The 13,262-nt window shown below is 34.3% G+C and overlaps 1 protein-coding gene across 1 annotated transcript; it reads right to left on the reverse strand.

Annotated features, from left to right (window-relative positions):
- Nucleotides 1-8,257: 8,257 nt before the first annotated feature.
- Nucleotides 8,258-12,550, reverse strand: LOC107018265 (spermidine synthase 1). The gene is made up of 9 exons (XM_015218699.1): nt 12,313-12,550; nt 11,420-11,496; nt 11,191-11,313; nt 9,807-9,911; nt 9,446-9,518; nt 9,264-9,335; nt 8,990-9,185; nt 8,708-8,837; nt 8,258-8,603 (listed from the first exon to the last, which is right to left on the reverse strand). Exons 1-9 carry the CDS (start codon nt 12,398-12,400, stop codon nt 8,538-8,540), a joined length of 930 nt encoding a protein of 309 aa, XP_015074185.1. The 5' UTR covers nt 12,401-12,550; the 3' UTR covers nt 8,258-8,537.
- Between the last annotated feature and the right edge of the window lie 712 nt (nt 12,551-13,262).

Genomic DNA, 13,262 nt, shown 5'->3' on the forward strand with positions numbered 1-13,262 from the left:
TCTTGAAGAGAATGTGACTTGTGATGAGTATCGTGAATGCTCGACAATTTTATAAATGGGTCAAGATATGATAAAATCATTATGGGTTGGATATATGCCACAACTCACCTCTATGGAAGGTTTGAGAAAAAATTATATATGTCACGTCTCATCTCTACGGGAAGTTTGAGAGAAATAAATAAATTTTATTTGTCATGAATGGTCAATGGTCGTGTGCGTTTATACGTCATGGATATTATGGTATGTTTATTATGAACTACTGAAAGGGCCAAAAGAAAGAAGTAATTCTTGCCTATAAAGGTTGTAGTCATGATCAAATATACTATGTGACAATACAAATTTGTCATTTGTTGTGTACCTATGGTACAACAAAAGTAAAGCAAGAAATATGTCTTGATTGTAATAATTTTGACCATGACAATAAAAATATAGTTTTCTCCTTGAAGGAGATGTTCATCATGTAGATGGAGTCATGAAATATGTGATAGTACACATAAATTAATTACATGCTCTAACGAATTGTGATATTGCAAGAGGAATAATATTGGGGTACGATTGTAGTAAGTCTCAAAATAAACCTTTTAAGTTTTGAATGAATTGAGAAGAAATATTGAGACTATAAATTATGAAAAGGTCAGAATCTGAAATTTTTTATTATAGTTGTGTATTTTGATGACTTGAACGTCATTAGCACTCTTAAAGAGCTTCCAAAAATTGTTGAGTGTTTGAAAGGGTGAAAAGGTCTTGGTAAGACAGAATCTTGTCTTGACCTACAGATTGATAAATTGACAAATGAAATATTTGTCCATCAATCAACGTACACACAAAACTTTTGATGCGATTTTTATATGGATAAGTCACATTTATTGAGTACCCCAATGATTATGAGATCGCTTGAAATAAATGATGATTCATTTTGATCTTAAGAGAAGGATGAAAAGCTTCTTGGTGATGAAACTTCATATTTTAGTGCAATGTGGGTACTAATGCATCTTGCTAACAATAATCGACCAGATATCTGTTTTGCAGTAAATTTACTAACAAGATTCGGTTTCTCCCCAACAAAAGGACATTGAAATGGTGTTATGTATATACTTGAATATCTTTGAAGGACCATAGACATGGTTTCATTCTATTCCGGAGAATTCAAGTCAGAGCTGATTGGTTACGCAGATGCTAAATATTTATCTGATCCCCATAAAGCACAATCTCAAACATGCTATTTGTTTGCATATGGAGGCACAATAATATCATGGTGATCAATGAAGCAAATGTTGCTATGCAGAAATAAAGCCCTCCATGAAGTAAGTCGAGAGTGCGTCTGGTTGAGATAAATGACTCACCATATTCAAGAAATATGTGATTTTTCTTTGAAAAAGAATATACAAATTACAATGTACGAAGATTTGAGACATCATTGCAAGAAATTAAATGATGTTTTAATCAGGGGGAGTATAATACGCGTTGCACTCTTTTTCCCTTGACAGAGGTTTTGTCCCACTGGGTTCTCCTGGCAAGGTTTTTAATGAGGTAACAAATAATGCGTATCAGAAGATATGTGTACTCTTTTTCCTTCACTAGAATTTTTTCCAACTGAGTTTTTTTCCTAGTAAGGTTTTAACGAGGCACATTATCTATGGACATCCAAGGGGGAGCATTGTAAATCTCTTGAATTAAGTGGATTGTCCATTAAGCTTATCATAAATTATCTTTATAATGGATATATATATTTCCAAGGTGATATGAACCTTTTTGGGATAGAAATGTATCTAGTAATGTGACATTAAACATGGTGACCTTTTGATTGATTTATCTACCTATAAATAGAGATATCATTCACCATTGTAACATACACTTGAATAAGAAAAAGTCTTATCTTCCATCTTACTTCTCTTGTCTTCATCTCTTTATATTTATATTTATATTGCCATGAGCTTGATTTTATAACATAGATATCGATATTCTATCCGTTATAGAATACCATAACTAAGGAAAAGATATTATTAATTAGTTTATTAAAATTATTCTAATGTATTTGCCGTTTTATGTATATTAATTTATCATTTGTTAGAAATCTAATGATATATATTTTGGAACTTAGTTTATCTTGTTAAAACTAGTAGTAATATCCACTCTTAAATATGTTATTTATTAAATTTACCTAATTCTCTACTATTCTTTAACCAATTTTTGCTCTAATGGAAGAGCTAATATGGATGACAATTAGGGCAGAGTGGGGTGGTAAAAACTCTTAACGAGGCGGGGCATGGGAGCATTTAACATGGAGGGGGTGATAGGTGAGGGCAAACTAGAGGGTTATTTTATTTGTTTCATGGCCACTTGGATTTGAGTTATAGTGTTTTAAGTCACCTTTTTTAATTTCTAATCAAAAGAAAATGACTTTTTATATGGTCTATTCGGTTAAGGAATTTTGTTGATTGAGGAAAAGGTATTAGGCATCAGAGGCGAATCCAGGATTTTCAATAAGGGGGTTCAAAATCTATAGAAATAGATAGCCAAAGGGGGTTCGAAATCTATTATATATAGATATAAATTTATTTTAACCATGTATAAATAATATAATTTTCCGCCGAAGAGGGGTCGGATGAACCCCCTTCATATATTGTAGCTCCGCCCCTGTTAGGCATCCCTTGAGTCATGTGGTTCTAGCACGATCACTTTTATTGATTTATACTTATTTTAACTATTTTTTGGATATATTTTTATAGGAAATGATTTTGCAGATATTTTTATTGCTGAACTTTTATTTTTCTCAACCTAGATTCATAACCGCATTCTTGGTTTTGACATTTAATAACTTCAAAGCATAACTGCTTTATTATCTCGATTTTCAAGTGTGTCACCTAATAGTCTATGTCTCACATCTTAATTTTGATTAAATAAAATATCTATTAAAGTAATTTTGACAAGGTGTATCACCACATCCTTGAATTTCTTTTATGTGTTCCAAAAAATGTGTAACACATTCTTAATTGAAATAAATATTTTGTTTTAACATGCCTAAAACTCATCTAATTTTAAAAGAAAATATTAGTTATTTATTAATGAAATTAAAATAAATCTAAACTTCTAGAATAAAATATAAACTTTTGGGTTATTTTGATTTTTTTATTTTTTATTTACCCTTAAAGTTAATATTAAAATTAGATATACACATATTATATTTTTATTTTTATTTTAAAGTTCATAGCAAAATTAGGTATACATATTCTAATAAACAAAACAACAACGAATTGTAAAAAATAAAACTTTTTTTTTGTTTGATAAAATAAAATAATAATATTCTTTATATCCTAATTATACCTACTTTATCATTATTATCTAAATCAAGACAAGAACAATGTAGTATAGAGTAGACGTAGGAAGTGGGGTGAAAGGTGGTTTAAGATAGTGTGTGTGGAGTGGGGTAGTATAGGTGAGTGGGATAACGGGGTAATATGTAGGTTTATATATATATAATATATAATAATTAAAAATATTGATTAATTTTTAAATTAAAAGAAATATTAGAATAATTAAATAGCTCATTAGAAAATATAATTTAGAAAGACTACTTTATTTATTAAATATACATTAAAATAAGGGGAATTTTCATAGATAGACACTTAAAAATAGCTTAATTATTCTCCCTAACTATAATTTGATAATTACAATTCGTAGTTACATGTTATATGGAGGAGAGAAGCGAGCGAGACTGCGGGAGAGAGGATAGAAGCGAGAGAGAGTGGAAAAAGGAGTTGGAGAAAGGTGAATTGTATATGTATACCGCTTACATAATTGTATATCTAGAGTAGGAGAGGGAGGAGAGAGGCGAGCGAGAGTGGGAGAGGAGGGAGATAGGCGAGCAAGATTGGGAGGGGGAGAGAGGTGAATTGTGTATGTATATACGGCAAACGAGATTGGGAGAGGAAGGAGAGAGGCGAGCGAGGTTGGGAGAGGAAGGAGAGAGGCGAGCGAGAGAGGGCAGAGAGTGGGAGAGAGGTAAATCGTATATGTATATAAGTTAAATAATTGTATATTATACATATGTATTTGTATATTTAGGCAAATTATACATAAATAAACGTGATTGATTATACAAACTCGAAGTCGATCAACGTAATTAATGTATAATGTTAGTCGTGAGTGGTAATTATAGCAAACTATAGCTATTATGAATAAATAAATAGATAAGTTTGTTGTATTGCGTAATTTTTCCTTAAAAGAGAACACATTTTTTGAATAAATTGAAAACAAAAATTAACTTAAAACATGACTCTATTTTTGTCGTTTTCAAATAAACTTACTAAAATATGATAAAAAATAATTAACTTAGACATCAAAGAAATATTTAAGGAATAAAAATAGGCGCTAAGCTACTACCCTTCCATTCTACGATCGGTTCGTCTGGAAACTGAAAACGAACAATCCTAGTTCTACAATTGACTGAGGCATAATATGCGTGTAACCAATCCATGGCTAGAATGACATCGAAGTCTACCATTTCTAACTCTACAAGATCTCCTGAGGTGACTTTCTAAGATACTGTGACAGGGCAATTTCTGTATACCCGTCTAGCTTTAACTGGGTCACCAACTAGAGTAGAGATTGAGAAAGGTTCTGGGAGAGTTTCTGGACTAACACTGAATTGGACTGCTATACTGAGTTACAAAAGACAAAGTCATCTCTGTTGTTTTTCCACTTAGTTAATTCAACCATATGTGAGTCACATCCCTAAGCTGATAGGATGCCAATTTCACCTATCACTACCAGTTACTTGCATCACACCAAATATTTTCTTGACCTCATCAATGTACTTCATGGGTCCTTACCAATTTGTGACCCTAAAAACTTAGGCAGATTCATCCTAACAAAATCACAAACTCTGGCTACCACTAATTGATCATTTCTATTAGTAGGAACTTGAACCTGCTGATTGTTCTGGTTGGTCATACTCTGAGCCAAAAGCTGAATTGGCGTTCTAAAAGTCTACATTAGAACTTCCTTATCTGGTACTAGAGGAACTGCATTAGCATTGCGTGCTAAGCTCTACGAGAAGGCATGATCTTAAGCGCACAACATCGAGTTAGAATGGAATCAGATCATACCTTACGCACGATAAGAGTAACAAGAAAGTGAAGTTTTCCTAGAAACACTTTGTAGCCTCCCTCTCATTAGATGTAGTGCACTTCACACCCATGAAAAAGACTCTACTTAGTGCGGCTTTTTAGATATCCTAGGACTCTTGAACCTAGCACTCTGATACCAAGTTTTGTCACGCCCCGAGCTACCCCTGAGACGCGAACACGGAACCTTGGACCACAAGCAATCCCAAGCTAACCTTGCTGGCATGATCATGAGCATACTAAAGATAATAAACTGATGCGGAAGCTAAATTATAACTTATAATGAAAAGATGGGGAATACCCATATGCTAAAACTGATATATATGAAAACTGATGAGTTTAATACAATGAAATTACTAACTATACACTAAGCTGAAACTAACTATGTCTGAAATAAGCCTCTAAGCTGGACTAGAAATACTGGGACAAGCCCTAGCTAAATCTAGCAAAACTTAAAACTAAATGACTAAAGACTGAAATGACACTCATGGCTGTTGTCCTCGGAGAATGAGGACTCACCACTGAATCTGCTGAACTTGAGATAAAAAAGCGATCTATGCGTGATCTGGATGCTGAGACCTGAACCTACATCACGAGAAGATGTAACGCACGTATGTGTCAGTACTTGAAAGGTACTGAGCATGTAGGATAGAGTAAAGCTGAAATAAAATATAATTGAACAAGCACAAAAGCAAGTATGATAATCTGAACATGATATACTGAATTTCTGAGCTAACTGAATGCAATGACCAATTTATAACATGCTAAAACTGAATACTGAATATATTGATAATGGTCAATGCAGAGAGTCTGACTAAACTGTGGAAGGTACTAATAACCGATAATAAAACCACATGAGCTAAATGTGGAGTCCTATATATACACCCCATCGAGAGGATCCAATATACCCTGCCAAAGGTATAAAGGCATGCTGGCGTGATCACTAAACTAATTGCCCACAGAGAGGACTTACATCCTACTTGGCTAGTAGTTCTGAAAATAATTGGGTACGCTGAACCCTAGTCAAACTCGGTATTATGTTACTCCCATGGATTTATATAGTTAACTTATTATGTCTGAATTTTCTGTGAATACTGGAAAACTCAAAACTAAACATGTGAACTGAGAATGCAACAATTAATTTGGTAATTATGCATTTATAATTGAGGCATGTATATCTGAAGTAACTGAATTATCTGACCTAGTATGTGTAATTCAAGAACTAAAGAAATACATAACTAGGCTTCCGATATTCATGCAATAAACTGAATAATAACATGATAATCTGATTGGAACATATAACTAATAAGTTCATGAAGTTCTGTTGAAGTTATAAAAACCCTAGGTCTAATCATGATATGGGAATCAAGAATCTGACTGAAAACTAGGGAACCAATGGGTGAAAGGAACCCACTAGTGAAATCCGACATACCTGCTGATAAAATTCACGGAGAAACACTTAATTTTGGGGTTGGAACTGCTGGAAACTTGCCTTGTTCTTGAACTAGGGTTTTTGAGCTTTTTCTCTTTTCTTGCTTTTGATTTTATAACTTTTAATTTAATGATTTGACTTAGGTAAGTTTTAATTATGTCTCGAGACTTAAACTGACTAAAATCTGATTATTTAGGGTCAAAACGGTGTAACTTATGGTTTAAACAGAGTGGGAAAGGACCAAAAGACCCCTTGTTAAGTTGTTGTCGGACCAAACGACGGCCAGGACAGACGGTCCGTCGTTTGATCCACGCCCCGTCGTTTGGTCCGTAGGTTGGGCCTGTTTGACAGACCTTTACTAAAACGGGCATAACCTTTTACTCGGAGGTCTGATTTTTGCAAGGTTGGTGGCTATGGAAAGCTAATTCAATTATCTATCTGTTGGTAGGTCATGGGATACCTAATTCATTTGTGCTAAGAGTTATGACCAATTGAAGTTGACCCAACTGCACTTCCCCCTTAACTGCCTGCTAATTCCAGCCTACGGACTGTGGGTCCACCTACGGACCGTGTTGATCATTCGTGGCTCTTGTCAGAGAGTGGGTGAAGGGGGTCTCGATCGACGATCATAGACTACGGACGTAGTCTAACCTACGGACCATAGGTCCATCCGTCAACCAAGACTTAACCAATTTGCCTGAGCTGAGATTTTTGGGAGTTTCTGATCCCATCGACAGTTGTACAGGACGGACCGTGGGTCAGGCTACAGTCCGTCGATGGTCACGTCGGCTGCACCTACAGATTTTTTTGAAAAGCTGATTTTTGATCTGTTTTGGATACGAGGTGTTACAAGCTATATTTGTCCTTTTCCCCTAATTACTATATATAAAATTGCACCGTGCTGCAACTTCTCCTAGAATTAATTCTACATAAGCTACCAATAATTTGTTTTAAAAACTTGACTAAATTTGTTTAGAAGACAACTGCAAAAGATAAATAAGAAAAAACATAAACGGAAAAGCTAAATATGAGAGGGCAAAATCATAGCAAGTCAAGACTTGCCCCACCCTAACCCCTCCTATTGCTAGGGGTGGGCATTCGCTAATTCAATTCGATTTCGGTTTTCGATTCTTGTACAACGTGTATCGAACACCGAATCGAAATAATTCGATTCGATTCGACTTATATTATTTCGGTTCGTTTTTGTTATTTCAATTTTTATAATGGGCCTGCTTAGTGGGCTTTTTAAAATTTAAATATTTACAAATTTTTTTTGTTTGATTTTTCAGCTTAATGGGCTAATAATAGTTACATCAAAGAAGTATCTTTTACTTTTTAATTTTTTATTTTAAATTATAATATTTATTATTTAACATTAATAATTAATATAATATAAATATATATTATAATATAATATATTTCGGTAAACCGAAATACCAAATAACACAAAATTACATACCGAAAACCGAATCAAAATACCAAAAATTATAAAAACGTATACCGAATACCGAACTGAAAAACTGAAAAACCAAAATATCAAAAAAATTCGATTCGGTTCGATATTTCGGTTTTCCGATGTTTATGGCCAGCCGTACCTATTGCCATCCCTAAGCGCTGATAAAAGAAGAAGAGAACTTGTTGAATGTCCAAAAACAGTTGTTAAAAACTTGGCTTGAACATCCACTTTTGACAAAATTGATTACCAAATAAAATAGATCTTGAAAGCTTGACCAAAAGGACTCGATACATTTTCATGTAATAGCGAGTGGAGTAAAAGAAGTGAAACTAATCGGTAGAAAATCTTCAATGACTGAGCTCAACATGATTATTACAACTAGAACAAAATCAGCAAGGCATCTCTGGATTCAACTGCCTAGCCACAGTATCAAATTAAACATAAATGTTCCAACGCTAATCTTGTATAGGGAGGGTGGGAAATGAAGTGTTCTAAAACAGCTAAATCCTGCTCCACTAAGGACTCATTTTCCTTTGGATTCAATTACCCTCTTTGCAAAAGAAGGCAAACAGAACGATGCAGAGTGAATCTGGGAACAAAAATATGAAGAGAACAAGTCAATCGCGCACAGTAAGTACTTGAGAAGTGAGTGTTTATTAGAAAAAGGAACCAGAGAGCAGAATGACATCATACCTCAGAGTTGTAGAACTTCAAGGGTCCTCTAGTTTTGGTGTGGCTATCGTCAACATCAATTGGGTTAATTGGATTCTTGAAATCAACCGCAGGTCCCTCGGTAGAGCAGACCATGAAACCAATAACACCACTGAAATAAAAGACGGAAAAAACAACACGATTTGGGATCAGTACATCAACAGTCAGGTATTCTTAGTTTTCACCACAATCCAAAATAGACATGAATGACAAACCAGATTAACAAAATAATGCAACATATCAGCAAATGTCCTGAACGTGTACCTTGGATAAGTAGGAACTGTGGTCCAGGCATAGTTGACAGAGCCTTTGAAGATCTGGCGGCAGTTTGCCACGATATCTTCAATTATGTGCATGTGAAGCCATATGCTCTCAGCCTGAGTACAGACAACCCCTCCACGACGCAGAGCCCTTGCTACTGATTCAAAGAAAGGTTTTTCAAACAACTCTTGTGCTGGACCTAGAATTAAAAGAAGAAAAGTTTAAGAGATGAAATTTATACAACACAGGCAAGTAGGTAAGTAAAGAGATTAATTACCTATGGGATCAGAGGAATCCACTATAACTGCATCATAAGTTCCTTCTGGAACATTTTTCAAAAATGCAACTCCTACAGAAATGAGAGAGGAAAAGGAAAAGCTCATGAACAGTTAATCGATAAATTCAAAAAAGACCAAAAAAAAAAAAAGAAATTAGTTATGTCATCTTCTCAGATCATACCATCACCAACATGGAGTTTGACTCGGGGATCCTCATATCCTATAGCTACATTAGGGAAAAATTGTTTAGAGACCTGAAAAGGAAAAAGGAATTATGAGATCATTATAGAGCAATGCTCAACAAAAATCAAAATTTCCGAGCAAACTGATGAGCAATGAACTACAGGGATCATAGAAAGGAATGAGTCTTGCCGCATCTACCACATCAAGACTGAATATGCCACAGGGTACTGGAAAACAAATGTGTACAATCTTTAGACTTGCCAAATTCAACAATTTTTCTCTACCCTTGGTGCAGATAAGAGAAAAAAAGAACAAAAGTACGACTTTAATCAAAAGAAGGAAGAAGCATGATAACTTACATCAATTACCATCTTGTCAATCTCACATATGTCTATCTGTTCAACAGAAGAATGCCGAGACACCTCACGCAAGACACCACCATCACCTCCTCCAATAACCAACACCTAAAGTAAGAAAATCAAACTTGAAGTTTGGCACACAAGTAGAAGACAGTAATCTAATTCGATAAAGTATCTCTTGGCCAAACTAAGAATGCATGCAGTGATGTGATTCTTAGAAAAGGCTGGCAGTCTTCCCACTTACAAGTTCTCATTTCCTTTTAATTCAGCCTGTCTGAAAACCAAGATGATAGCATGTACAAACATGCGTATAGACTTACTACCAGTGTTTTGGACGGCGAGAGGCGACAAAAGGCGACAAGAGCCTGTCTCGCCACGCGGCGAGGCGAGTGGCGAGGACTTCGCCTTTTTGAATCGAGGCGCCAATTAATACCAAAAATTAAAAACATTTCATTGCACATATAATATTCAAAACTTCAATAGCAATTACATATATTACAAATACTATAATAATTACTATAGAAGACTTAGTTTTTTTTCAAAAATATAATGGACAGCAGTCACAACACAGTGAAAGGAGAAAGCATTTTACAGTAATCCGGGACAAATCAGAGAGTGAAGAAAACAGAGGAAAAAAAGAGTAGTGAAGGCAGGGATAGTGAAGAGTGAAAGAGAAAGAGACGAATGGAGCAGCAACTCGAGAGAAAGAGACGAAGAAGAGAGCAGCGATTGAGGAAGAGAAGAAGAGAGCAGCGACTGAGGAAGAGAAGAAGCAGCAGCGACTCGAGGAAGAGAAGAAGAGGAATACACGAAAGTCTGATGAAAGTTTGAAAATAGAAAAAAAACTAATATTATTAATTAAAACTTTTTTTAAAAAAAAATAAAATGGCGACGCCATTTACGTCGCCATTGGGTCGCCTCGGCTCGCCTATTTGAGGTTGCCTCGCCTCAGTGGATAATGGCGACACAGCCTCGCCTCGCCTCGCCATTCGCCAAAGGCGCTATGGCGAACGCCTTTCACAACACTGCTTACTACAAAATGAAATTACTAGGCAAAGCCACAGAAAATAGGATGCAAGAATAATCACATGTACTAAGTTTAAGAGGAAAGAAGTTTGGGTTCGAGAGAGGTGCTAATTACCTATATCTGTTCTTTGCAAAATAGGACTAGTGAGAACTGAGCACAAGCATTATACTTCTTATTTACAAAGTAAGTAGCAGACAGGGATATATCCTCTTTTATTTTGAGTTTGTGTCATTGTCAACGGAAACTAGCAAAGTGCCAAAAGAATACAAGATTGACATTACATAAACATCAAAATCACATAATCTCCAAGATGTATATTTCATACTGAGATGTTATATTCACTATTGAGTAATGTACCTTTCTGGGGTTTGGAATTGAGCAAAGTGGGAGATGAGTGATCATTTCTTGGTAAGCACATTCATCCCGCTCCGTGAGTTGTATAACACCATCCAAACTAAGCACTTTTCCATAAGTTGATGACTGCAGTAGAAATAAACTTACGTAGTGAGCATCAAATTAGGGAGAAATCATTCAATCAAACAGTGAGATGAGCACACTCAAAGCATGATATGTATCATGGAATTACCTGAAAAACCATGACATTTTGGTAATCTGACTTCCCCTGAAATAATATCTTTTCAACCTTCAATGAGTGTGCTTCCCCTGCATATAAATATCCAATTTCAAAATTAGATTGTCCCATAATTATGGAAACCATAAGAAGGCTATAAAAAACTCTTGGCTACAACTGACTGAAGAGCATTTAACTATGTAGGTTTCCACACATATAAACAATCCAATATGTTATGATTCTAAAGCTTAGAATACAAGTAGTGTAAGTAAAAATAAATGAATTTCAAAATCTTCCACATATTATACAGAAACGAAAACTGATAAATTCGCCATATAGAAAAAATTATGTTAGTAATCTACAAAGTAAAAACTCCACCTACGTGAGATTCGCAAAACATAGTTGATTTGAAGCTCGCCATTGCATTAACTCAACGGTCAGGTAAAAATAATCAATATTATTTATACGAGTAGAGTGAACTGAATATATAAGGTTTAATATAACAGATAACTACTCGTATCGTTTGGAAGCTAGACACAGTTGAGTTTATTTGAATTCGCAAAACCAAAACATTCGTTTTACAGGCTACAGAGTGGTTTTGACAATGCACACATAAGTAGAAAATCATAAACCTAAACACAATAAACCAAAATTTTTGTGAAACACTTGTTTCTCAACTGCAAGCAATCATCCAAAAAATGAATAATTCAACATATAGATGCAGAAATAGATAGATCCAACATATAAGCAGCAGGCACATCATATCTACTAAAATCTCTTCAAAAAACACAATTGCAGAGATTATCCAAAGCAATTCAATGATAAACAACAACTGCGTCTCAATCTGAAATCTATGAATCGTCAATATCCATTTTCGTTTATATGTAGAAATGCATAGCATAGCATACCAGGCCAAAGTGGGCTAATCTCAGAGAACCATCCAGGTAAGATAGAAGAAATGTAGGGAGATTCTGTGTTATTATTAGCTTCTTCCATTGATACAGCACACCTTTCTCTTCCTCTCCCCTATTTTTAATTTTTATATTTATAGGAGAAAGAATTGTAGATTTGTGGTACGTAACCCTCGAAATGCTTACAAAATACGCTATTCAATTTGATTGTCCTCTTCCTTGTGTTTTTGGAATCTTCCCTTTTTTTTCTCTCACTTCACGGACTATAGTATCTACTCATTTGATTCGGAATTGTTTAAATGCATCCCCCAATAGAATTTCGAGAGAATGTATGTACACATATGTTTTTTTTATTGTTTAAAATAATTGAATTGTTAAAAGTTTAATCGCTCAAGATAAATATTAAATTTTTTTTTATGATTTGATATTTGCTATGTATGAGATAAATTACACTGTTTATAAAATTATTTTTATCAATTTTAGAAACAACAATAAAGAAAAGTATGGTTTAGATTTTGTTCATCAACGGTTATTCTCAATAAATATACATATCACATGTGTGAACAAACTTACAAAATATATCAAAAATATCTTAAGATGTTATGGTATTTGATATAGTTATAAAATATAGAATGTGAATATTAAAATTTTAAAAAAAAACAATTCCAAATATAAGTGTCAATTAATTCATAACAGTCTAAAAACAAAGTCTCAATCTTATAAGAGGGGATGCATGGAGTAACTTTTACCGTGAATTTCAATCGATATTTTAAAATTAAGTTTGAAATATTCAAAAGTAGTACAACAATTATTTATTACGAAAAGATACCATAATAAGTACTTAATTACTTTTTTGAAGATTGACTAGTGATTATGGAGGTGTAATTATTATAAAATGATGGGGCTCTCAACTAGGGTTTAGTTGTGAGGGGTCGGTGGTGGGAGTG

This window comes from Solanum pennellii, chromosome 4 (assembly GCF_001406875.1).
Source record: "Solanum pennellii chromosome 4, SPENNV200".
NCBI lineage: Eukaryota > Viridiplantae > Streptophyta > Magnoliopsida > Solanales > Solanaceae > Solanum > Solanum pennellii.

Bases quoted from the DNA above. Each gene is read 5' to 3' on its own strand.
- LOC107018265 (XM_015218699.1), bottom strand. From the start codon at position 12,400: ATGGAAGAAGCTAATAATAACACAGAATCTCCCTACATTTCTTCTATC. The intron at 9,912-11,190 runs GTACATTACTCA...TTCTTACTTTAG, and splicing joins CAATTCCAAACCCCAGAAAG to GTGTTGGTTATTGGAGGAGG. The intron at 8,838-8,989 runs GTACACGTTCAG...CTTTTATTTCAG, and splicing joins ACAGTTCCTACTTATCCAAG to TGGTGTTATTGGTTTCATGG.